Raw genomic sequence first — 26697 nt, 5'->3', positions numbered from 1 at the left:
ACTCAAGCCACGCCTTGTGTTTCAGGGTAAAGTGGAATGTTGTTGAGGCTGATTGTTTTCAAGAGTTTAACAGAAAAAAATTCCTAAAAAGTATTCGTGATAGAACTACGTATGCTTTTAGGGCAAGTGGCATGATAACATCATGTGGTTTTAATTTTGATTATTTTTATTTCTTTACAGGGGCTGCTATGAATCTTGCTACAACTATTGATGTCCTCCTCGTTGTTCTCCTGCGTTGTACCGGGTCATATGGCAGTGACGTGGAAAGGGAGACGGCTCTTGGTGCAGTATCCGGAAGAAAGCTGAACATCTTGAACACTATTGTGGAAGAGTATGTCGGAATCCCTTATGCCAAGCCCCCTTTAGGAGACCTCCGCTTCCTGCCCCCCGTTCCCATGGAACCATGGGAAGGCACGTACAATGCATCCCTGAAACGGACAGGATGTCCACAGGTAGTCCACCCAGGCATCATGGCGGGTGAACCTACATATACAGAAGACTGCCTGCACCTCAACGTCTGGACGTCACGTCCTCACAGAAGTGATCAGCAAGAAAATGATGACTTATCTGCAGTACTTGTCTGGATTCACGGAGGCGGGTTTTCGTACGGTAGTGCGGCGTACGATAACTACACGGGATCCATTCTGGCTGCAAAGACAGGCTTTGTCGTGGTATCCATGAACTATCGCTTGGGAGTGCTGGGCTTCCTGGATGCTAGCTCTCCTGGAGCCCCGGGTAACATGGGGCTTTTGGACCAAAACTTAGCACTGCGTTGGATAAAAGAGAATGCCCGCTTTTTTGGAGGTGATCCCTCTAAGGTCACTATTTTCGGAGAAAGTGCGGGAGCCATCAGCGTTCATTGTCACCTGCTATCTCCCATGAGCAGAGGACTTTTCTCGCGGGCAGCCCTACTTAGCGGGTCTCTGTACACGATCGATTTGTATGACACTCCTCAGGAAAGTTTGGGAAAGGCCAATCGGCTTGCTGAACGAGTGGGATGCATGGAAGCGGGAAGGAATGTAACCACGCATCCTGAAGAGATCCTGGGTTGTCTCCGAACAATACCAGCGGACGATCTAATCACTGCTTCTCTTGGCGTAGTAGAACCCAAAGTATTTCCCTTTTTGCCCACGTACCACAACGATTTCCTGCCTAGAGAGCCAAGACAGGCTTTGGCCAGGGGGTTTCTCGATCCAGTGGATATTCTCGTCGGTGTCGTATCCGATGAGGCGTCTGTTGCCTTTGTTTACCCTCCTGTCTATGAGTTCTTGGACGGCAGTCTCGAAGGGCTGACACGGGATAAGGTGAAGAGCTTCCTCGAAACGGCCATTGGTTCGTGGGAGAAGACTCCCTTACCAGAAGCTTTAGAGCACTACTTGGCTACTGCAAAGGATGACAGCAGGGGAGCTCTGGCAAGGCAGTACATCGATTACTTCTCAGACAGGTCATTCAACTGCCCCGTACGTTATCTAAAGAGAATACACGCCTCCAGAGGCAGCAATGTGTTCGCCTACGTTTTCGACCACAAGTATCACTCACCGTCCCTTCCGGCTTGGATCGGCACGCCGCATTCGGGGGAGTTGGTGTTCCTCTTTGGGTTCCCTCTGGTTGCGGACAACGGGATCGGTGACGAGAACCATGCCTTGAGTGAAAGTTTCATCAAGATCATGGCCTCCTTTGCCGAGTATGGGTAAGTGGTATAGAATATAGCCAGAGATACAGACGCGGAGCTGCGCCGATTGCAGCTAGCCTATAAGTAAATATCTCCTTGCTAGATTACACCCGTTATATTACTTTACTTACATATCTTCACGCTAAACGGGGAGAAAGAGAAAAATATTTTTCGAAAATCTTACATTTTCTCCGTTCACCGTGAATGTATAGCAGGAATGTAACCTAAGTCTGTGGGGCAGTAATGTGATTTAGACGGTACTCTGACGAGGTCAAGTCACTTTGCCGACAAACGTAAGTAAGTCTTCCAGTTATTGCCCTTTCACATGTAAAGTTTTTACTCATACTGCTTCCACGTTGGCTTTGCGACTTTTCACTATTCTAAATAATATGTAAATATCAACAACAACAACGAACATTTATTAAAAGGGATGGCTCAAGGCCACATGGGGGAGAGAAGGGAGGGGAGATGAAGACCTCAATAGTGTCCCAACATTGAGGAGTCCAGAACGAACCGCCAAAATATATATATATATATAAATATATATATATATATATATATATATATATATATATATATATATATATATATATATATATATATATTGTAACGAGGAGGCAGGACAGACGACACGAACCATGGCGAAGGATTAGTAACGATCTATTTAGATCATTTATAAGCGGCCATGGCCGAGTCCGCTCAGACTGCACGCGCCCTCTTCCTCGTCGTCTTCCATGCCGAGCTATGCTGCCGTGGGGCATTGTCCACCGGTCCCGTGACACTACCCTCCCCCGGGCAAAAACGAGCGTCCCGGTCGAGGCCACAGGGATACGACTCGAAGGCGGTGTCGTTGATTCCTTTCGCCTGCGATCGTCTGGGTCGGCAGCTCGACCTTGCCTAAGCAGTGCTCGATTGCCAGCCGGAGTGGTTCACGCAGCTGCTGATGGGTTGAGCGCAATTCAAGAAGACGGGTGCTGTGCGGTTGGAGGTGCCTGTACGATGTTCATCTTTGTTATTGTGGCCTCTCAATCGGGCAGCTCCTGGACCACAAGCTGTTGCACCAGTATCTTCATTTCTTCGCGGCAAAGCTCTACCCGTCACGGAGTATCCGTAGGAAGTAACCAGCGTGAGCTCGATGAGTCTGTACGCAACCTCTTCTTCGTCGTCTTCCACGCGGAGCTATTCCGCCATCGGGCATTGTCCACCGGTTCCCATGACACTGATATATATATATCAGGGTGTCGAACCGGAACCGAACCGAACTGAAAACCGGAACTGAACTGGTGTTTTTGCCGGGACTGAACCCGAACCCGAACCGTTATTTATTCAGCACTCTGAACCCGAACCGCAACTGAACCGAAAAAAGAAATAACGGTTACCGGTTCATGCCGAAATGTTTCGACCCTGTGTGATTGATTTTGCGCAGTCAATTCAATTCAGGACTTTTTTCTTTCACGTACCATCACCTTCGCACCCGCTCTTGCACTTTCCCATCCAGCCACTTGAACATTATCACACCCTATGTAATAACAGCGGAAATGAATGAGCACCAATGTAGCAATGGTCTGTTGCTGCTGGAAGTGCGAGCGTAGTGCAAGCTGACCAAACGAAATGTCATTCTCAGCTTGCAGGGAATATAAAACGACTTTGCCCCTCTTTAGCTGGGACTTTATTGGAGAACTCAGGCTGCAGGAGTGCTCCACTGCGCAACACCGAAAGCCCAAACACGATGCGCGCAAACTTTTTGTATTTCATAATTTGTTCAAAACGTCCAACACCTGCATATTGTTAATACTTGACAAGTGTGAACGCAGGAGCTGCTCAGTGGCTAAGCCGTTTGCTGCTGACCAGAAGTGGTCTAGATCTGCCTTCCCCACAACCATTTTTCTGAATTAGATGGAAATGGAGAACATCGGTGTAGCAAGGTTTTGATCCACGTTTAATATCACCAGCTGGTTCAAATAAGTGTGCCGGCCTGCAACATAAGCTGCGCCTCTGAGCAGAGATATGCACGGAGCATCATATGCGCCAGTTTTTTTAAATGTGTTTACACGGAACGCAACAAAAAATAAAAGGCGAATCACGTTTTTTTAGAATATTGCGCAAGAAGTAAGTAAAACCTAAAAAAAGCACCAGGACGTAGATATTGCTCTATACTTTTCTTTGCCTTGCCTTTCACAACCAAACGTGTCATCAATGCGAAGGAAGTGAGTCCCGTGGTCAGTTTCTGAGGACAGTACAGTGGACAAGTTCCTTTTTTTACCGATACAAAGACCAACAGATATGTCAGGGAAAACTGTTAATGTGGGCATTTAATCCCTTGCCAAGAAACTGCAGCCCTCGACCTTGTCGTGGAAGCAGAAACAGTAATAAAGCCGGTGCCACGTGCAGAAAGGCAGGCCGGTAGCTCACACTGTCCCATTCGCTCAACGATCATTTTTCTACTTGTTCTGCAGTTTTGCCTCTTTTAGGGCTGCTTTTTTTGAAGGTGCACTTGTGCTGACTGCCCAACTCGCTACATTATTTCTACTGCTACTCGTTCCGGAGAGGAGTACTGCTGTGGAGAAATTAAAGAGCATCTACCCAAAATAGTCCCATTTAATGCTCCGGGCGTCAAATTTCCCTTTCATTTTGTAACAGCATAATCTGTTATAAGATTGCGCAATGTACACCCGGAACGATGGCCGGGGGTAAGGCGGTAGGAGGACAAACTGATTGTAATGCACACATCCGGTAAAGCTATCGCAAAATGAATTGCAGTGGTCGGAGCAATAATGCTTGACTGAGCGTTAACTAAAGCTTTCTTCTAACAAAAGTGTGGCTAACACATTCGATAAGGTGACAGCTAACAGATTATTCAGCGCGACCAAATATTCTAATTCCTTGATAGTATTTATGTGCCCGTTGTAGGTTTTGTTACAAATATAAAAAGATGTGCGCTATTGGTATTTAGCGCGGGTGTATGAACGCGCCAGTACGTAGGCCTAAATTTGAGGCTTCAATGTTAGCGTGATGGGCGATTCTATGGCAACGATAGCGATTTCAACAACAAAGACCGGGCAGAAAATATATCCCACCGTCATATCTCTTGGCGGTGGCTTAATGAATAGTCGCAAGGACAACACAAAAGTCTGGGCGAGAAAGTAGGTGGTAAATCGTCGCCACTGTGACGAATGGCCACGAGAGTGATTGGCCATGCGAGTGAGCCAGCAGAACGACAACGACGATGACAAAGAAGAGAAGCTGCGCGTAAGTGATCGCGGAGGCTGGAACGGCAACGGCTGGAAGCGAAGCGGCGGAATAGGGCGCGGTCCGTGGGAACTACCCCGTGAGACGTCTGGGCGCCGTCATTGAGGTGCTGGTGCGCCGACTGCTGACGCGCCATTCCGGCTGTTGGGGCTGCCGTTCCTGCTGTTAAAGTGGCTAGAACCTCGTCGGGAATGAGAGTGAGCTGACTTGCCTATTGGGCATTGCTCTCGGACCTTGTCAACTGCGAGGTTACATTGTGTATCTTTGAACTGTGGACTGTTTGTACGCGTGACCCAAACCCATCCTGCTTGTAACGTCCCAGCGTCTACTGTCCTGTGCTTGTCCTTAGTCCTCTTAAATATAGTCTTCGACGTGTTAAACAGTGTTCGTCTACTGCCTGCCTGCGTGGTCCTTGGCCCATTCATAACAGCCACTTCATCTGTTTTTCTAATATCTCGTAAATGTTAAAGTTTGCTTTGCAAGTGCGCCACTGCCCTTTGGGAGCAGCAGCAATTTGAATTTTTGTTTGTATTTTGATTTGATGGTCGTTTTAAACTACTAAATGTTTTTATAATGGTAGTGATAATTCAACTCACCGAACCGGTTCGCCAACCAGTTCAAGCTCCCGAACTGTTCGCGAACCGGTTCGGTACGTGATTTTGTCGAACTGGAACTGATCCGGAGCGAAATGGTTACGCCTGAACCAGAACCGTAACTGAGCCGCTATTTTTTTCTGTTCGACACACTGATATATATATATATATATATATATATATATATATATATATATATATATATATATATATATATATATATATATATATATATATTTATATATATATATATATATATATATATATACAGTAAAAGAGAAGACTAACGGGTAACGAACGAACATGTATTAACGTTTCGGCTTGGGGCAAGCCTTCGGCAGACGAGGGCTTGATTCTGACAAAGGCTTCTGAAAATCAGAATCCTTCGTCAGATTCTGACGAAGGCTTGCCCCAAGCCGAAGCGTTAATACATGTTCGTTCGTTACCCTTTATTCTTCTCTGTTACTGTACATCTTTACCTGCCCCATTGTACTTCATTCATACAATATATATATATATATATATATATATATATATATATATATATATATATATATATATATATATATATATATATATATATATATATATATATATATATATATATATATATATATATATATGCATATATATATGTATATAAAATAACGGAAGGGGAGAATGCGATAGGTCGTAGAACCAGTTTTTGAGTCAGAAAGAAAGGGGTGAAAAAATGCCCGCCGGGTGGGATCCGAACCCACGTCCTCCCGAATACCGGTTTGGTCCGATTACCACTATTCTACCGGCGGGGCTGTATCTCCGCCACTTTCTCGGGTATTTATGTTAAGGTATTTTTTGTTTCCTGCACTTGAGGGTGGTAGCCAGCGCCACTAGGACTACTCGGGGTGAAAGGGTACCTTCTCTTTAACCCCCGGGCCGTGACTCGAGTGCCAACGACATGTCGAGGGGGGTCGACCAGCATTGAACCCTCTTAAGCTACCTTTGGCACCAAGACTGCCAGAACCGAGGCCCTCGCTATGTATGTAGCGAATCAGAAATGGAAAATGAGGGGCTCGGTGAATTAGAACAGAATAAGGGTTGGCAGTCAAGAAAACCTCGGAAAGCAAAGGGGAGAATGCGGAAGTCGTAGGCAATGATGAAGAATTTTTTGAGTCAGAAAGAAAGTGGTCAAAAAATGACCGCTGAACCCATGACCCCCAGAACACGCAGTAAGATTACCACTATGCTACCAGCGGAACTTTTTTCCCTTCCACTTTCTTCGGTATTTATGCCAAGGTAATTTTTCCCCGTTCTTGGGGATGGTAGCCAGCGCCACTTTATTTCTCCGTATTTTCTTCACTTGCTTTCCAAATTCTTCATTTGTTTCAATGACCGACCACATTCTTCCCTTTGTTTTCGGAGGATTTCTTGACTGCCAGCCCTTATTTCTGTCAGTTCAACGAGCCGCTCATTTCCATTTCTGATTCGCTATATACATGCATACATACACACACACACACACATATATATATATATATATATACATATATATATATATATCTATATATTTATATGTGTGTGTGTGTGTGTCTGCATGTGTGTGTGTACGTATGAGCCGTTATTTCCGAAATGAGCCAGATCTGCCTAACGCGAATTTGAGAAACAAGTTAGTTTTTTACCGTACCTAAATGCAACGCTTTCGAGGCTATTTTATAGTATATTTGACATGACAGCAAGAGGAAGTTTATGGCCACAAGTGGTAAAAAATTAGGCTGGGATTTTAACAAGTTCGCAGGGACAAATTTGAATTTGCCTCATATTGAAGTGAAATACTACAGTTGATGCGGAATTCTTATGAAAATTTTATTTAAATTGACTTTAAATAATGGTGCGATTGACTTTTGGTGGAAAAGCATTACACATGCAAATGGCTTCGAGGACAGGAGAACTATACAACGAGAGCAGGTGAGACCTCTTGGCACCACTAGCAGCTCTTTGAGGATTCTTCCCCAAGATACCTTTCTTTGACACGCCTCATGCCACTCGCGTAGTAAGGAAGCTCTTCATTGCCTTGAAATGAAATTCCACTGCGCGTCACAAGAAGGCTGCTCATATATTCATCTTAAACCTAATGAAGTGCCTCGTATTATTACAGCGGTGGGAGGGGAGATTTTCCAAGACTTCTAAGCGGCGGCTATATAGGAAATTACTAAAATGGTAAATATACGAGTAGAAAATAAACGTAACCAGAGTTATGCTGTAGGGAAGAGAGAGACGAGACGAAACCATTGCTTCACATCTCTCTGTCTCATTTTGTTCACTTCTTCTCCAGTTCACTTCGTCGTTGAGATCTGAGGACAAATGTTTTGCCCATCTCACAATTGCTGTCTGAATTCATAATAAGGCAGCCAAAAAAACGAAAAAGAACATTTCTGAGAACACCCACAAAACAATGTGAACAGTCAAGCCAAAAGGCAACTCCTATTGAACAAATGAATTTGGCGCATTTTGATCTGTTAAACGGCAGCATCTGACTCCTTTTCGGCACGAACACGATTGCAGGGCGTTATTTTTAGGGGATAATTGCCGACTTTTTCTTGTCAGTCCACTTTCATCTGACTTAGTTTTGGTTTCTGAATCTGGCCCATCTCGAAAAAAACGTCTCATATATATGCATACATAGTTTGGAAACACAAAAAAATCCCCAAAAATGCGAAAAAGAAACGTAAGCAAAAAAAGAGACGCACTAATATAACATTACCAATTTGTGTTTACTATCGTTTCAGGAAGAGGAATTTCTTTCTCGGGGTAAAGACCATTGTGAGTTGAGAGTACGTCACATGTATTACATATATATATATATATATATATATATATATATATATATATTGGTTGGCAGACAAGAAAACCTCCGAAATCAAAGGGGAGAGTGTGGAGGGTAATAGGAACAGATAAAGAATTTGGAAAGACATAAAGTAGAGGAAAAAATGCTCGCCCGGTGGGATCCGGCACCACGACCTCCAAAATACGCGTCGGGGGCGATCACCCCTACGCTACCCGCGGGGCTATTTTCCCCGCCACTTTCTAGGGTATTCATGTTGAGGTATTTTTGTCTCCTGCACTTGGGGGTGGTAGCCAGCGCCACTCTGACTACCCGGGGTGAATGGGACCTCCGTTTTAACTCCCCAGCCGTGACTCGAGTATCTACGACATGTCGAGAGTGGTTGACCAGGGTTGAACCCTGTTAAGTTCCCTATGGCACCAAGACTGCCAGAACAGAGGCCCTCGCTATGCATGTAGCGAATCACATTAGGAAATGGGGGGCTCGTTGGATAACACAGAAATAAGAGTTGGCAGTCCAGAAAACCTCGGAAAGCAAAGGGGACACTGTGGCGGGTTATAGGAACAGATAAAGAATTTGGAAAGACAGAAATAAGGTGGAGGAAAAAATGCCTGCCTGGTGCGATCCGAACCCACGGCATCCAGAATACGGGTCTTGTGCAATGACCACTACGCTACCGGCGTGGCTATTTTCCCCGCCACTTTCTCGGGTATTTATGTTAAGGTATTTTTTGTTTCCTGCACATCGGAGTGGTACCCAGCATTTTTTCCTCCACTGTTCTTCGAAATTCTTTATCTGTTCCTATGACCCACCAAACTCTCCCCTTCGCTTTCCGAGGTTTTCTTGACTGCCAACCCTTACTTCTGTCTTAATTTAACGAGCCCCTCATTTCCTATTCTGATTTGCTACATGCATAGCGAGGGCCTCTGTAATGGCAATCTTGGTGCCACGGAGCTTAGAGGATGCAGCGGTGGTCGACCACACCGTCATGTCGTATACACTGAAGTCACGGCGCAGAGGTTAAAAAGAAGGTCTTCTCCTCGGGTAGTCAGAGTGGCGCTGGCTACACCCCCAAGTGCAGGAAACAAAAATACCTTAGCATAAATACCCCAGAAAGTGGCGGGCAAAGTATCCCCGTCGGTAGCGTAGTGGTCATCGCACCAGACGGGTATTCTGGAGGTGGTGGGCTCGGATCCTACCTGGTAGGCATTTTTTCCTCCACTTTCTTTCTGTCTTTCCAAATTCTTCATCTGTGTCTATGACCCACCACACTCCCCCTTTTGCTTTCCGTGGTTTTCTTGACTGCCAACCCTTATTTCTGTCTCAATTCAACGAGCCCCTCATTTCCTATTCTGTTTCGCTGCATGCACAGCGAGGGCCTCTGTTCTGGAAGTCTTGGTGCCAAGGAAGCTTAAGTTGGTTCAACGCTGGTCAACCACTCACGTCATGTCGTATACACTAGAGTCATGTACAGGGGGTTAAAGAGAAGATCCCCTTCACCCCGACTAGTCACAGTGGCGCTGGCTACCACCCCCAAATGCAGGAAAAATATATACCTTAACATAAATACCCCAGAAAGTGGCAGGGAAAATAGCCCCGCAGGTAGCATAGTGGTCATCGCACCAGACGCGTATTCTGGAAGTGGTGGGCTCGGATCCCACTTGGTGGGCATTTTTTCCTGTACTTTCGTTCTGTCTTTCTAAATTCTTGATCTGTTTGTATGACCCACGACACGGTCCCCATTGCTTTCCGAGGTTTTCTTGACTGCCAAGCCTTATTTCTGTTTTAGTTCAATGAACCCCGCATTTCCTATTCTGATTCGCTATATATATATATATATATATATATATATATATATATATATATATATATATATATATATATATATATATATATATATATATATATATATATATATATATATATGTATATATATATAATTAAATATATATATCTATCAATATTAATACATATATGTATATATATATACATTTATTTATATATTTATCTATCTTAAGCTTCAACTGCAGGACGAAAGCTTCTCCTTATGATCTGCAGCCACGCCTATAGATTCCCTGAAGGCCGATAGTGTGTGTAATCATTAGGAGGGTTTTAGAAAATGTACTCAACCAGGGTTGCTAAATCCTTGTTTTGAGACGAAATGCTGTTGGTGTCCCAGGGCGCCTCACGTAGCATGGTTAATCCCATCTAGTATAGCCTCCCGTGGAATCGGGTGGCGTTAAATACTGGACCAGGCAGCATTTCGAGCCGTTGTCCTCATGGACTCAGGACTGCAGCTTTGAGTTTAGACCTAATAAACCTTCTTTATAGCCTTCATCATTCGATGTCCCAAGTGTCATACGTGATATTTTGTGGTGGAGCAGCCGGGTACACCCCATTCATGCAGAGTGCCCCATCAAGCGCCGTAAGCCGAGCCCCATACCGAGTCCGGGCAGGCGAGCCTTCCTCCAAGACCCCGGTGTTTGCACCTGTCGACGTCTCCAAGGCTAAGCACCGGTACTCGGGCAGTAGACTGCGCATCCTAAAAGTACACCTGGGGACGCCTGTTGACGGTGCACAACCCGCGTCGAGATCCATGTGGTGCCATGCCCTGTAAAGTTTGTTGGTCTGGAGAAATGCTCCCGAGCCATCATTGTAGGTATACATTTCTTCTACGAGTCTGGCGCCGTAATTGACCTCGGCTGGAAACGCCTCATGTTCCGGATGGCGGAGGCACCACCGAGCCACCCGGCGCCGAATTTCATCTCAACTAGGGTGTTAGGGGAGCACGTGAAGCTGCCTACCCTGGCCATTGTTTTCTTGTTGGTGCAAGTGGACACGAACTCTGGCGGGGAAGCATTCCTAGAAGGAAGCATCCAGCTTCTCCTGGAGAAAAAGATCGTGGTCGCCAGAAGCTTACTGTGGCTTCAACATGGGCATGCACAAGTTGTGGGCACGATTTTTTAAAACGAGTCACAGCACCTCACCAAGGGCACGATCGTAGCCCACATGGAAGGCATCGCCGAAATCTCAGCTGTTGACGTGATTCCCAACGCCGGTACATCGTCTCGACCAGACGGTGGGACGTTTGGAACGCGAAGTAAACTCAAAACGTTCGGGTCAACAAGGGGGTGAGTTGCTTTCAGTGCTGGATGAATTTCGTCACTGTTTTGCCGCGCCTTTTTGAGTTCGCCGAACCACCGTTGCTAAGCATAGGATTTTTACTGATGACGCCACGCATCCAACTTGCTAACCGCCGTACCGAGTTACGCCGAAAGAACGAGAGGCAATACAAACCCAGGTGAAAGACATGCTGAAGGACGATATTATCCAACCGTCTAACAGTCCGTACGCTACAACAGTGTTTCTTGTGAAGAAGAAATATGGCACATTGCAGCTTTGCGTAGATAATGGGTGGTTAAACAACATAATAAAGAAGGACCTGTACCCGCTTCCACGCATCGATGACACGTACGATCGGCTCTGCCACCCCCGTTTTTCTCGTCAAAAGACCTGAAGAGTGCGTATTTCCAGATTGAGGTCTACGACCGGGATCGAGAAAAGACGGCCTCTATTACCGCAGATGGACTCTATGAATTCAAAGTTATGCCTTTCCGGCTATGTACGGCAGCAGCGACCTTCCAGAGCATAATAAACACCGTTCTCGCCAATCTTAAATGGCAGATTTGCCTCGTTTAGGTCGGGAAGGTCGTCATCTTTGCAAGTGCATTTGACGAACACTTACAACGACTTAAAGAAGTACTGAAGGCTCTGGAAACCGCCGGACTTACGCTCAATCCAATAAAATGCCTGTTAGCGTTCGATGAGCTAAAGTTCCAAGGTCACATTTTTAGAAGCGCAGGTGCAAGTGCTGACCCATCGAAAACAGCCCCCGTTCGCGCCTTCCCAACCCCATCTGCGAAGTCGGCAGAGAGGTCTGTGGGTCTGTGCGCTTAGTTTCGCCGCTTCATCAAGACCTTCTCCCAGATAGGTGCCCCATGGACTTACCTTACAAAAGAACCGGTCCTGTTCGAGTGGAATGACGAACGCCACACATTTCAGGAATTTAAATCAGTTCTGAAAAGGACGCCCGCCTTAGGCCATTTTGACCAGGAGGCTGAAACTGAAGTGTATACCGATGCATGTATCGCTCAACTTGGTGCTGTGCTTATCTAAATCGAGGATGGCGCTGAGAGAGTCATCGCTTACGCAAGCCGCACGCTAACCAAAGCGTAACAGAAATATTCAACTACCGAAAAGGAGTGCCTTTCAGTCATTTCGGCACTTACAAAATTTTTTCACTACCTGTATGGTCCCCCTTGCGTGTAATCACTCATCATCATTCACTGTTCTTGCTTGCTTACCTGGCGAACCCGTACATAAAACTTGCTCGGTGGGACTACGCCTTCAAAAATTTGACTTCTCCATGATCAACAAGTCGGGCCACAAACACAGTGATGCGGACTGCATGTCAGGGCGCTCAGACGGATGTCGATGATGCCAACGCCTTTCTGGGAACACGGCACGCTTCTTATATGGCAGCAGAGCAACGACAGGACGCTGAGCTGGAAACACTAATGGCCTACCTACAAGTTGACATTCCAAACGTTCTCTCACGTAAAGCTTCCTCGTGCTGTCTTCGACAGGGCGTCCGCTACAAAATGAGTTTTGACCCATACGGCAGGTTGTGGCTTCTCATCGTGCCAGACAGCCTTCGCGGCGAAATTATCGGAGCTTCTCATAACCACCCCACCACCGGACATCTTGGATACAACCACACACTAGCCCAGATACGAGAAAAATACTCCTAGCCTCGTCCTCCTAAATCAGTTCGTCAATACACGCAAACATGCCGAGAATGCCAGAGACGAGAGAGGCTGCCAACAAAGCCGGCGATATTTCAACATCCTATCCAAACCCCGCTAACAGTTTTCGAACATGAATGCTTTCGGCCGGTTCCACAGGTCCAACTGAATGAATAGGTGAATTATGATTGCGACGCATTATGTAACCCACTACGCTGTGTCTACGGGGGTTCCGCTCGGAAGAAGCGCTAAATTAGAGAACTTTCTTATTCAGGCACTTGTTTGCGGCATGGGATTCGCAAAGTGTTAATCACTGAACGCGGCTCTGCGCTCACGTCCGAAGTATCGCAGGACATGCTCCGCTTGAGTACCACCAGCCTCCGTCGAACAACGCCGTACCATCCCCACGCAAATGGACTTAGAGAGAGCCTGAGCAAGACAATGACAGGTATGATCGCCATGTACTACGACGTCGCGCACCGAACATGGGACGAAGAACTTCGACTTGTGGCTTTTGCGTACAACACCACGATCCAAGCAACGACGAGGTTGTCCCCATACTATATGGTGCACGGCCAACACGTATATACCATGCTCGACGCAATGCTGCCCCGCTTACCCATCGATTTTACCTACGAAGATGAAATAGTTGTGTCACCACGCGCAGAAGAACCATGGCAACTCGCGAGAATTTGGATTCAGCATCGACAATCCGTCGACGCTGACTGCTACAACCTCCGTCGATGAGACATACATTTCACTCTTGGTGATAAAGTTTGGGTTTTGGACACCAGTAAGGCACCGTGGACTCAGCGGTAGCGCGGTACTTCGGGCCTTGTGGGATACTGCATTATGAAGTCAAACGTCCAACAGCGTGCACAGCCTCCTGCCAAAGGCCACTGTCCGGAGTGGTACACGTTGTGCGGCTCAAGCCTTGTTACGAACGTTGAGGCACGAAGCACGCACCAACATATCCAACTGCAGTGTTCCCTCTTGCAGATGTTTATCCGCGATCAATAAAGTCGTTTCCTCGTCAGTGGGATCGAAGCGATGCCCTCTCAGGGGAGAGTAACGCCGCTACTATGATCACTAGAAAGTGAGGGAAGAAAACGAGAACGCTCGAACAAGCGCTTGTCCTCACGGACTCTGGGCTGCAGCGTTGTGTGTGTGTGTGTGCGTGTGCGTGTGCGTGTGTGTGTGCGTGTGTGTGTGCACGTGTGCGTGTGCACGTGTGCGTGTGCGCGTGTGCGTGTGCGCGTGTGCGTGTGCGTGTGCGCGTGCGCTTCGAACAGGGACCGAAACGACCCGAAAACCGGAAGCGAGCCTATCTTTTTTTCGAGAGCTGAGTCCGTACCCTAGCCCACCGACTCGGAACCAGAACTGAACCCCAATAATAAACAACATTTACCGGTTCACCCCTAAACGGTGGTACCAGCCGTTATTGAAGCTCAACCTCGCTCAATATCAATGTCATTCGGGCTTTTATCTTTCACAGAAGCTCAACTTCGCTACCAAAATCGAATTTTTTCCCTTCAGAGCACTCACTATTCATGACTACTGCTGCATACGGGGTCATAACGTCGGGAAAGGTCAACAAAGTTGCAGTGGTATGTTTGTAATGGTCGCGCGTGCAGACAGCAAGGCTCAGCGAAATAAATGGCACACTTTTGTCACTCTGCCGGCGATGCCAACGATCTACTTTCCCTTCCTTCATTGCGACTGTATTGGGAACATTCAGGCCGCATGATTGCGTAACTGCGAACAGCTAACGCCCACATCCTTAGCTTGGGTCCCTGTTGCATTTCATAATTTACCTAAAAGGGGCGCACACACGGAAAAAGTAAATGCTGGACAACCGTTGTTTCAGTTCCTATGGTCGTGGCAAGAATGCGTGTTCGATAATGATTCCTGGTGGTAAGACTCATCCTGCTGAAATATCGTGCTGAAATCCTGCTCTCTCCCTTACTTCGACGAAAAACAAAAACGCCCGTGCGTCGTTATTTTGACATTCGTTAGACATTCACGGGTGGTGTAAATTTGTCGGCTGTCCTGCACTATACAACAAACGCAATAGCGTGCATCATGGGAACATTTCTGGCAAGTGTGTTTCTGCGAATAAACAAAGCGAAAGGGGCCCTACCTGGGTTTCCGAATTTTTTCTACTCTTTTTCACAGCCTTCAGCCATTGAGTGAGCACGAAACCAAGGGCTAGATTTGAAGGCGGATTACAGGGGGACAGAAACTGCTCCTCGTGCTAATAAATTAGGCTCAACTAGTGGTAACAAGTAGCTGTGTTGCAATGTGGGGATTATCTGTGAAGTAGCGGAGGAAAATAGTGGGTTGCGATATGAAATCCAGGAGTATGGGTTGCGGTATGAAATCACTTATTCTAAATTCTCCAAACGTCCCTTTCATTGACCTAACGTTCACATAACCAAACTTGTCAACATTTCTTGTTATACCTTGTATAGTCGTAGGTTGTCAGGACAAGTAGAGCGGACAAGTTTGGACCTGCCATTTCTCGTATTACGTTGACATTAGAAGTTTTGTATAAACCACTCTATTGTGTTACGGCAATACAGCTACAAGGTCATATTTCGTGCTTTATAGCTGCAGAGCAATACAAATATACGAGGCGACAAGTTTTTGAGGAATGCGGTAAACTGCAACCTTCGCTTCGAGGTGTCAAAATTGGAAAAAAAAATCCAACACGACCTTCGTTATATTGGTTTTCAAATAACAGCAGTCGGTCCGACTTATGAGAAGTTTAGTGCATCTTTCAAACTGAACCATTTTTCCAACATAAAGCAAAAGTGGTACAAAGATTGGGAAATGATGAAAAAGATTGATTGAAATTCTAACCTCCTAGCATGTTTAGATGCAGAAGAGCAAGACCCGATACTTCGGCAATATTTTTAAAGCGCGTCATTTTTGAAAATGTGTGAATAAAAATGTAACTTTTTTCGAAATTATTTCTTAGGAATACTAAATATAAATGCACTTACGCATTCAAAAATAGACACAGTACACACAGACAACAAAACCTGCGGCGATAGCTGGAATGTGTGGTGTTTTAATGGGTGAAATGTTCCGCATTGGCCCGATTTACCCACCCCGTCTGTGACCCTAGACAGCATTGGGAGTTTTTTTTTAACGGCATCGCAGGTTTGTCGGCCTGCCATTACACTCCATATATTCCCTGTGCACAAGTAGCTACATAGAAGTTTCCAGTCAAAATTTGAAATGTCTAGCGGGCACCGCTGCCTATCTTTCGTGACAAAGAGAGAGGAGGAGAAAAACTAACGGAACATCTTTCGAGAAAAGCCCCATACTAGTCCCCAGGACGACATAAGGGCTCTGTGTGGATGTAACTGGTAAATCGTCACCACTTAGCCTGTTATCCTTAGTATCTGGGCCAATTGTTCAAAACTGTCTCTGAAAGTTCACCACGGAGTTATTGAAAAAGAGTCGTATCTTAAATTTTTGTTTGCTTTTTGTTTTTACGCTGTTTTTGAAATACTAAGAATGTTGTTGTTGTGATCGTTTTTTCACTTTGCTGATACCTCAACTATTCGAACTCGTCCCCGAACTCGTTTAAAGCGGTTCGCCAGATGATTGACGCAGTTTGAAGATTATAAGGTGTGGCGTTCATGTTCCGATTCGCAATTACGACATATCACGCCTTCTTATGAGATTAATATGATGCCTTGGCCTTTTTAGGAGCTTCTTTTTGTGTTTCGTGTTTCTTGCATCTCTTGCATAGTCGTATTTCTTGCATCTGGTCTAGTTTCTCCAACGGCTGCTAAAAACTGCCGCCTTAAATAGGGAGCGAAACAGTAGGACTGTAAACCGCTGCATTAAACGTGATTAACCGGCGAATGTGCGCATGCACATAGCCACTTTTTCAGCTGAATGCACTTGACCAATCGTAAAGCAGCAGGGAATGATTTCAGGTTTACACAATGAATTACGAAGGAGTCACTAAGTCGGCAACGGGAAATTTCCTAAATATATTGAAAAATCACCGTATTTACCTGAAGAGTTCTGTGATAACCTGTCAGCTGACTCGCGTTTAGCACATGCAACGACACACGTTCTGATATGTGTTCGTTTTAAAGTTTCTCAGGGCATCATATTCATGACTGGCGATAAATATTTTAAATGTTTACCGTAGAAGATGATCTGTGCTCCTCAACTGCGCTGCTAAACAAACACCGCACGTTCAACACCAGAAGGCCAATTCTACTGTTGTGATTGGCTGCAACGCTGGAGCGTACACTAAGATATACCACAAAAGCTTGAGTAACACGTTAGGAAATTTCGTTTAGCATATTTTACGCATGAGAGATCCATGTTTCGTTGATGCTGCTGAAAATATGTAGAAAAAATGGCTGCGGGTTGGCTCACCTAACCATAGATATGCGAAGCGAAAGTTTGTCTTCGACAGGGAAATTCTTGGTTCCAATTGATTACCCTTTGATTAAGCTGTAATTATTACAATATAGTGGACTACGGTTGTGACCTAGCATCCGGCGTTTTACGAGACTCTCGGATCGCTTTTCCTCGGTCTCCGATGCAAGCTTTGCGCGCTTGGAACTCCGGGCCCTCTCTTGTGAAGCAGTTCGGCGGTTGATATCTGCGGTGCCATCAGTCGCCGCTTGGCGAAGGCTCAAATCCTCTCGCTCCCTGCGCGCCCTAATAGAATACGGCCGGGCCTAGCTTTCATCCACGGTCAAGCTTACAAGCATGCGGCAAGTCACGCCATCGGACGGCCACCCAGCTGCGCAGAGTGCAGGCGCCAAGCCGGTAGCGGCTGCGGCTGCGGCTAGAGAGCGGGACTGTCGGCGGAGCTCACCATGACGTCTCGTGATGCGTTGCCAAAAATGCGTTACAGCTGCAGTTAAATAAAAGTGCAATCTCCCGTTACGGCGAAACGGCTCGAGGAAATCATTAAAACATTGCTTTAAAGTTTCATCGCCTTTTGCGCCGTGTATTCTTTGTGAATTTGCATCCGCCGTTTTGTTTCCGCTACGAGCGGCCGCACACTAGTTACGAGCGAATGAAATCGACATTTTTACTTCTTCGAAGTCATACACGGCAAGAATAATAATTACTGCGCATATTTAATGTTTGAGACCCCTAATAAAATCTTGGTTAGAGGTATCGTGCAACCGCTTCACGAGATGCTTGCACCGCACATATTTTCATTAAAAAAATTATACACTCTGAATCCACCAATTCTCCATTTGTAAGCTTGTAGGTGTAGAAATTGCCGTATCAGAATAGCTGCTGCACTTATTACATCATCATCATCGGTGCTGATCATCACGTAGGCGGCTTTCCCGAGGTGCTTCTCCCTTGCCTTCTTAGCCTCCTCTAAACCTTGCTATCTGTACGGCCGCGTCTGTGTACATAAAAGTCTTTGTCCCTAGAGACTACATGCCCACAACTTGGTGCTGAAACCCCAAACTTCAACCGAGTCGCCCAAGCCATGGCGTAGCTCGGTTTCGGTCTCGATATTATGCGAGCGGTGAGTCTTGCATTCTGCGTTCTGAGAGAAGATCACCCCCTTCCGGCTCCGATTCCGGAGCTCATTTGGGACAACGATCTACATGAACACCGAACGTCGACCTACGTAGAATTGGCAATATTTAGTCAAACTCCTAAATGAAAAGCTGCTTCCGCAATGTCAGTAGTAGCTTCGAAGGAGCAATGTTGCAAACACGCGCTGGCACTAATGAAGCAGAGGCTGACATAGCAGGTGTTGCTTGTGCTTGATCACATGGAAGACCTCATGGAATTGAAGCAATTTCCTTCATCATCCGCCGAAGAGCGATCGCGAAGCCTCTAATACTGCGTTGAAGCCCATTGCAGAAGCCTAAAAGGCCTCGGGAAGAACCCGGCTACATACTGCTCCATGTTTCGAGAAATTCTGCTACGGGAACAATCCAGAGGTGTGGTGCTTAGATATGAGGTGTCAAAAATGCCTGCGGCAATAGCCACGCGTAATTCTTCGCAGCCAACTTACGTCCACTGGAACTTTGAGAGGCGCATAACTTTTTGGAGGCAAGAACCCGAATGCTGGGAGCCAATGGCAAATATATCGTCGAACTGCGAGTTAAGGGATATGAATTCACATCCACAGCAACGAATTCGCATCCACCCCACCTTCTGTGGCTTGAATCCCTGCTGAGTAGCGTGTCTGGAACAAAAAAAAGCCTGTTTTTTTGGTTAACGCATGGGCCAGACTCTTTCTCCTCTGAATAAATCACTTTAAAAGGGAAGAAGAGGCGTTTTTCTATAGAGGGACGCTACTTTCGTTGGTTGATGCAAGGTCTTGTTAGCATTGCAGGAGAAAAATCGCCTGCCAGCACTACTCGCGGTGTCATGCTTGAGTGTGTAAAGAAAACTAAAGTAAAAATGATGGCGGGCGCGTCACCTATCTCCAGTCCAACTGATGTGCAAACCAAAGAGATCTGTTCTGCTCCTCCAAACACTCACTATCAACGGGTTAGGACCTATGCGAGAGAGAAACGACAGAATTCATCCTGACGGAGGCTCTCAATTCAGCTTTAACGCGAATGACGTCTCCAAGGAGCTCGGTGGCGAATCGGTCTGAGAAGAAACCCCCACCGTATGTGTATTTGGTAAGAAAAAATCACAGAAACCTTCAATAAAGTGGAAGTACGCGTGCATAGCCTGACAACCCAGACTAAGGTATTAAAAAAAGAAGCGCCTCAAGTAAAATCGATATCCAACCAGATGAGTTTGTTTCCAGACGAAACTGACTGTAGCTCTGCGAGAAAACTTCATCGACACGAGTAGTCTCGAGCGCTACCATGCCGCCCACAGCGACACCACTGTCCTAAATGGATCAGACTTTTATTGAAAGGCTGCTCCTGGAAATATTCAAAGTTTGACCTAGGATTAAAGCATCAAAACTCGACTTCGATGGACTATGCAAAGGACAAGGAAACGATCCCTCAACGGGAGTTCATTGCTCAAAAGTCGTAGACTCCATAAGTGCACCGAAAAGTTAGAAGTGATATCATCTCTTCAACACGTTTTGGAGGCGAAATGCACTCGGACTAAGGACCAAGCTTCGCCACATCGCTGAATCCTTGAGGTCTGAACTGTATGGATTCATCTTGAACCAAAACGGCCGCCAGGCGGTTCCCGATAACATTCCAGTTTTTAGGAAAAGGCTCGACCACCTCTGCGACCATACAAGTGTATCAACGTCCATAAGACCTGATATATTTTGATGAAGGAAAAAATGAACTTTACAGAAAATTTGGTCGAAGCGGGGGAAGGAATATGGGCAGAATTTTTTCCCTCGCAGCAAGAACCTTCCAAAAGCGTCGGAGGAGCTAACGACAGCCTCAAGTGTACTTGATAAGAATTATACAAATCCCCATGTGTTTAAGACTCGGTGTTTCTACGTGTGTATGGATGCCTCCCAATAAACCATCATTTGTCGTTGTTGCTCCTACTCCAACGAATGGACCCTGAGATCAAATTCAGCTCCTATTTAGCGCTCTACGCCTTTCCGCATAAACGTATGACAAACTTAAAATGCAGCGCTTCTTCCAACGGAAAGTTGAGTGACTGATGCTATTAGTTGCCTAGGACGATGAAGAAACTTACAAATCATCATCGCTGCTGCACCGATTACATCATGAAAATTTGTGCTGATCATCACGTAGGCGGGTCGCTGGGGCTGTTTTTCTTGCTCTTCTTAGGCGCAATTAAGTGGTGTTGGGTAGTGGAAGGTGTCCTGGTACGCCTGTGGTGACCTTCGCGGCTTTTTGAGCAAGCAACTGTAGATTGTGCCGGGCATTTGAAATAAATATCTACTAACCTCTGCAAAATAACATACATAAGTACTTATTAGTGCCTAAAGAAATTCTATAATTTTATAGCTTCTTTTGGCTTAACGAACTTTTTCAGAAATGTTCCCCTGTGACAGGGTTGAAACATTTCAGATACGAATTTTTTGCTTAAGGCTTTCTTCTGTAATATAATAATAGTAAAAGCAGTTGACATTGATTTTTTTTATATTGACACAGCCCGCAAATTTTATTCATTTATGACCGAAAAAGTTTGAAGAAATGCATACATTTGGATGACAACATGTATATTCTAGTTCATAATTTGTATATAGCATTGATAAAGAAGTCACAAGAAATGGTTCAGGAAACCTAAATAGTTCTAGAAAAATCAAATGTTCCTTTTATCAGCGGAATTGATGTTTTCGGAAATCCTACTTCAATGTTTGCATTTTATTTTTCCAAATGCCGCTTCTTGCGCTGCGTCTGAGAATCTCGAGGTAATGCCACTAGCACACTACATTTGTGGCTTGAAAGATCGCTCTAACTTTTCGAAAAAAAAAATAAATTATGTGCGTGCAAACAGAATCTTGACCCACGGCTTGGCATAAACAAATGCTTCGTAATGCATGCACAATGCTGTTTCAAGTAATGCCGCGTCATGACGACATATTGTGACCTACCGAAATATTCAAATAGCTATGTACTACATTTGTAAATAAATATTGAAATTACAAATTACAATGTATTTAAAATGTAAAAAATTACAATGTAATAAAAATTACAATGTAATAAAATTGGCTGGCGATTACCGTACACCCTCATGGGATATTTCGGCGCAACAGCTGTACGCTCAGGCAGCACTCACTCGTGGGTTCTCTCGACGGCAGCGATGATGAGCCTCTACGTCGGCGGTGCAAAGTGCGTCTGAGGGATGGGCCACGAACTGTCTTAAGCGAACGCACATCATAGTCACGTGCACGCCCCCCTCACGTTTTAGCCAAGTGTCGCACCGTCGAGCGCCTTGTGAGGGCACAGCACACTGTCCCCCTCCTCTCCCCCAACGCACACTTTCGGGGAGGACTGGCTCGCGCCTGCACGGTGAACCGCCCTCCCCTTCCAATTTCGCGACACTTACTATCAGCGCCGCATAATGCAAATTAAGCACAGCCTTTCGGTTCGCCCCCTGAGTACTTTACGCGACATTTCCCTTCCTTTCCTTTTCAAAAATTCGTGTACAGCAACAGGCCTTTCCAAATTCACCTTGATGTTCCTTCCATTAAATCACGTAGATTGCATATTCACTAAATCCTAATGCCATTACATGGGTCAACTGATGCGTTCAACTCATCTGCTCTTCCTCGCGCCATACATACGTAGAATAGTCGACCAGACAACATCGCATCTTCATTATACAATAGTACTATCCGTCATTTGCTACAGGCTCTGCTTTCGCAATAAGATCTTACCACTGTTTTGCACAATTTTTTCTTCTGCCTTGTCCTGTATACCACGTACGCACTTATAATTTTTTGCTTGAAGGCCACTACAACATTTCTTTTTTATATCACAGCACCTGCTGTGGTGTTGTTTTAGGGGCGAAGCTCCTTAAGTAATAGGTCTGTCCATCCCTTGTGTCTCGTGGTACGTGACCGCCGCATGCTTTCGGAGATGTCGCAAAGTGGGCCGCGTTGCACGCGCAAGAACCGGCTACAACCGGCAGCGCAAACTCGGCACCGGGAGCGCGAGATTGTCTGTGTTCGCCAACGGAGGCGCGAGCGCACGTGCGCTGCGAGGGGGAGATCACGCAAGAGATCACGCCACGAACGCAGGCAGTCGTTCTCGGAGATCGAACGAGACGCAAGGACCTTTGCTCGTTTCCTCTCGTCTTGTTCGGGCACAAGTTCGCCCTAAATAAAAGTTCTTTCTTTACCGTTGTGTCCCATCCTACGTGACAAATTGTGGTTGAGGTTCGGGGTAGTCCTCGATGGCGCGGGGTCTTTCACCAGGTCTGGGCGTGGGAGCATTGATTCCGAAAATAAAAGTTGATTTGTACAATGTACGCACACAGTCTTACGTCTTTCTTAATGATGTAATGGGCGAATTTTCAGGGGAGAGGTACGGTTACCGATGATCTTCCCCTCTCGAGCTTCGCCCCACTTATTATCATTCATTCCGTGGATATGGCGTGATTTTTTTTTCTTTTAGGTGCGGAGTGCCTTACAACCACAACATGTCCATCCGCGTCCGTGCGCATAGCATTTACCATAGCAAAAAATTACACAGGCACCGCCAGGACTTGAGGCTGTGTCTCGTAGACCAGACAAAGTTAGTGTCAGCCTGCTTACCCATTGGGCTACGACCGTGAGTCAGTACCCAAGAGTCAAACGGCTTACTCCCTCGTCTGTAACGGCCTGGACTACCTCAGGACCTCCGAATGTCCGTCCGCGTCCATCCGTGCCCACACCAACATCAAGTCAAAATCAAGCGAAATTCGACTTGCACCGTGAGTTGCAGTTTCATTCACGGAATATTCAAGGTGCAACTCAGCGGTCAAATCGAATGACGGTCGGGGTGCAAATCGGATGTCACTCGGGGCGCAACTTGCATGTCATTTCGAGTCCCCGTACTCCGCACCCTCACCATCATCCACGGAGTGAGATGCTGCCATTTGTTTCCGTGTCTATCGTTGAGCCCCATTATGAATGTGTTTTTACCGAAAATGTTTTTACGCACGAGCAGAGGTTCTGCGTTTTTTTAATGGGTTTTTCTTGTGCGCACCGCAAGTATACCAACCTGTTGGTCTGCGTCGCATCCGTATAGTTGGCTATCGTGGGTTCTTTTGTCCTTTATCTGCTAACCCGATTGTATTCCGCAAACTTTGTTATTGCTGAGCGTAGATTTCGTGTGTGACCCGCCGCGGTGGCTCAGTGGCTAAGGCGTTGCGCTGCTGAGCACGAGGTCGCGGGTTCGATTCCCGGCCGCGGCGACCACTTTTCTGATGGAGGCGAAAAGCAAAAACGCCCGTGTGTTCGAGATTTCGGCGCACGTTAAAGATCACCAGGTGGTCAAAATTAATCCGGAGCCCTCCACTACGGCGCGCCTCATCGCCTGCGTTGCGTCAGCGCGTTAAACCCTACAATCAATCAATCAAGATTTCGTGTGTGCGCTATGCTATCGACTTTTCTTTTCGTTATCGTCTTCCGAGCTTGTATTGCAAACGTCGTCGTAATTAGGTATTCTGCTATGTTTTGTAACTCGCGAATTTATGCTGTATGCTCTCGCGCCCCCTTTACTCAATGCCGTCAAAACGGTCCGGCAAAGTATTTTAAATACCTCAATCAAAAATCAATGGGTTAACAAATAAATAAATAAATACATAAATTTCAAGAAATAATTGAAAGTGTTGCAGTATAAACCCTTGTTCAATGTTCGTGAGCGCGGCGTGGAATGCAAACACTGAGGTAATGGGGTGGCATGTCCCCGTCCATGACACGTTCACGAGAAACGTATGCACATAGGTAGCACTAAGGTACAATTCAGCCTCTGGTAACCGTGCGACAGAGTTTCCCACCAAAGATGGAACGCTTAAAAAGCAATTTTCTAAGAATTGATGTAACTGGCACTCTAAACCTGCTGCGGCAGTCAAATTAACGATTCCACTGAGTGGAGTTCCATCTTAGCGCTGGAGTGCAGCACTAACCATGTCGGCTGAGGCGATCATAGGGAATTCGAGGCGGTTATAGTCGGTGTGATGATCGTATCGGATGTTCACTTAAAGCACCAGTGTACCCAAAATATTGAAAAGAAGGAACCAATGCTCTCCTTGACATAAAACGATTTGTTATAGGTGGGCCAGGTTTCAAAACTGATAAACTGGTTTTTATTTACAGTAGCCATGTTTAGGTTGCCAGGCATGGCACTTATTGAGAAGATACTCTGCTAAGTTGTTGCACGTGTTGTAGTTTTCCCAGTGGTGAATGTGTACGGGTAAAAAATCATTTTGTGTCGCGAAAAGAACAAAGAACCAAAGTTTTTTGCTCAACAAAAAGTTGGTTAAGGAGCCCAGGTTTCTTCATCCGAACTGATTCAAATCAAAGTTCAAAATCTGCATCGACAATGGCCAAAGCCAAAGTCAACTTTAACTCAGCGAGTGCAAACCAAGGCCCCCCAAAGAGCGCAAAATAAATTCCGAGTGACCGAAAGCGATATTTAACGTTCATCATCATCGGCGATTCTATTACACTGCGAATCTGTCTCCCAGTGCTACACCATTTATAGCTTGCTCGTAAAGACCTCCGATTGGGAAAGTGTATGTGGTATAATTGATGCGCTTTTGTGGAAACCAATTGTGTAAAAGTGGCTTTCCTACAGTTCACTTGAGGGGTAGCTGCATCACCACTAGTGAGGCCTGGAAAGTTTTGCTGTTAAAGCTGCTGCGATTGTGCAAATAAAGCATGATGCTAAGCAGAAAGTGTGCACTTCAAGTAACTGGAAGTACATCACAGATCACTGCTCCCCGTTTTAGGGACGAGGGCTTCGCATTGGCTACAGAACGCTTCAGTTTTGCTATGTGCGCTGTGGCTTGCTCATAGGTTAACTTGCTCGTAGAGCAAATTTAATTATTAAAATTCACATTTTCGAGCGCACAAGGGAAAATATCGCGATAACATTTGTGGTACGTAAGCGCACTAAGAAGAAGAAACTTCATCACTAGCACAAAAAATATGGCTACAAGTGCAACGGATGCTGCGCTGTGAAAAGCGTTCGTGTAGAAGCTATTGAAAATTTATACCTGTTTTTCAGACACCCCCAGCTCCCTGGGAACAAGACCTGGCCCCAGTACACCAAAGAGAATCCAGTGTCAATGGTGCTGGCTCCTGAGAACTACACCGAAATCCGCGATTATCGCGGAAACCAGTGCGAATACTGGAAAAAGTTCTTCTAGCTTGGCGCCCACAGCTCCCTTCTTAGTTTTTGTTACCTGGCGTAATCTGCAGGGTAAATAAAAATACGGGGTCTATTTTACAATATAGTATTAGTTTTATGACGATAAAGATCATTACTAAAATGACGCCTTGGATGAGGATTGTGTACGGAAGTCCGAAAGCTTTTATTTGGAGACCCCGGAGCAAGATTATATTTCGCTCTCTAAGCTACTAGTCCGTCCTGCCAAGCATAAAGAGTTGCAGAAGAGAGGTGACGGAGGCGTTTTTAAGCGGAGCAAATCAGTACATCCAGCAATTCCTGTGACCCTTCATCTAAGATGTGTATAGTATAGCTCCGCATATGGCTGGTATATAACAAAGCGAACGGTTAGCACTTGATGTTTGCTGCACTATGGAGGCATTGTTGCCCACTCACACATTCAACATTTTCTTCCCTACACAGGGTGATTGTGCTACACTCTCATAAACTCCCTGCTGTGGTGGTTTAGTGGCGATGGCCGTGGGCTTTAAAGGCCCATAGGCGGGGTTCCATACCGCCTCGTGCGGCCGATGTGGTGACGGAAGCGAAAGACTAAAATGGCCGCAGGGCGATTTTTCGGCAGACGATAAGTTCCCACGTAGTCGAAATTGACTCGGCACCCTCCTTTACGAGCTGAATCATGACCCCGGTTTACCTTCGAAGGCCTACCACCACAAAATTAGACTTTTGTTTTCAATTCATGAAAACAATGGTCCGGTTTTTTACAGTAATGCACGAATACCTGCAGCTCTCGAAGCTG

The 26697-nt window shown here is 45.9% G+C and overlaps 1 protein-coding gene across 1 annotated transcript; it reads left to right on the top strand.

Moving 5' to 3' along the window:
• The first annotated feature begins 176 nt into the window (after positions 1-176).
• Positions 177-25987, top strand: LOC144164413 (acetylcholinesterase-like). Its single transcript, XM_077694941.1, has 2 exons — positions 177-1690; positions 25776-25987. The coding sequence occupies exons 1-2, from the start codon at positions 189-191 to the stop codon at positions 25915-25917; spliced, it is 1644 nt and encodes a 547-aa protein (XP_077551067.1). The 5' UTR covers positions 177-188; the 3' UTR covers positions 25918-25987.
• The last annotated feature ends 710 nt before the right edge of the window (positions 25988-26697 follow it).

Source organism: Haemaphysalis longicornis, unplaced genomic scaffold (assembly GCF_048455015.1).
Source record: "Haemaphysalis longicornis isolate Haplotype H1 unplaced genomic scaffold, Haemaphysalis longicornis Haplotype H1 scaffold_13, whole genome shotgun sequence".
In the NCBI taxonomy this organism is placed as follows: domain Eukaryota; kingdom Metazoa; phylum Arthropoda; class Arachnida; order Ixodida; family Ixodidae; genus Haemaphysalis; species Haemaphysalis longicornis.
Note: the sequence above shows the minus strand (reverse complement) of the source record. Positions and strands in the feature narration are given on the sequence as shown.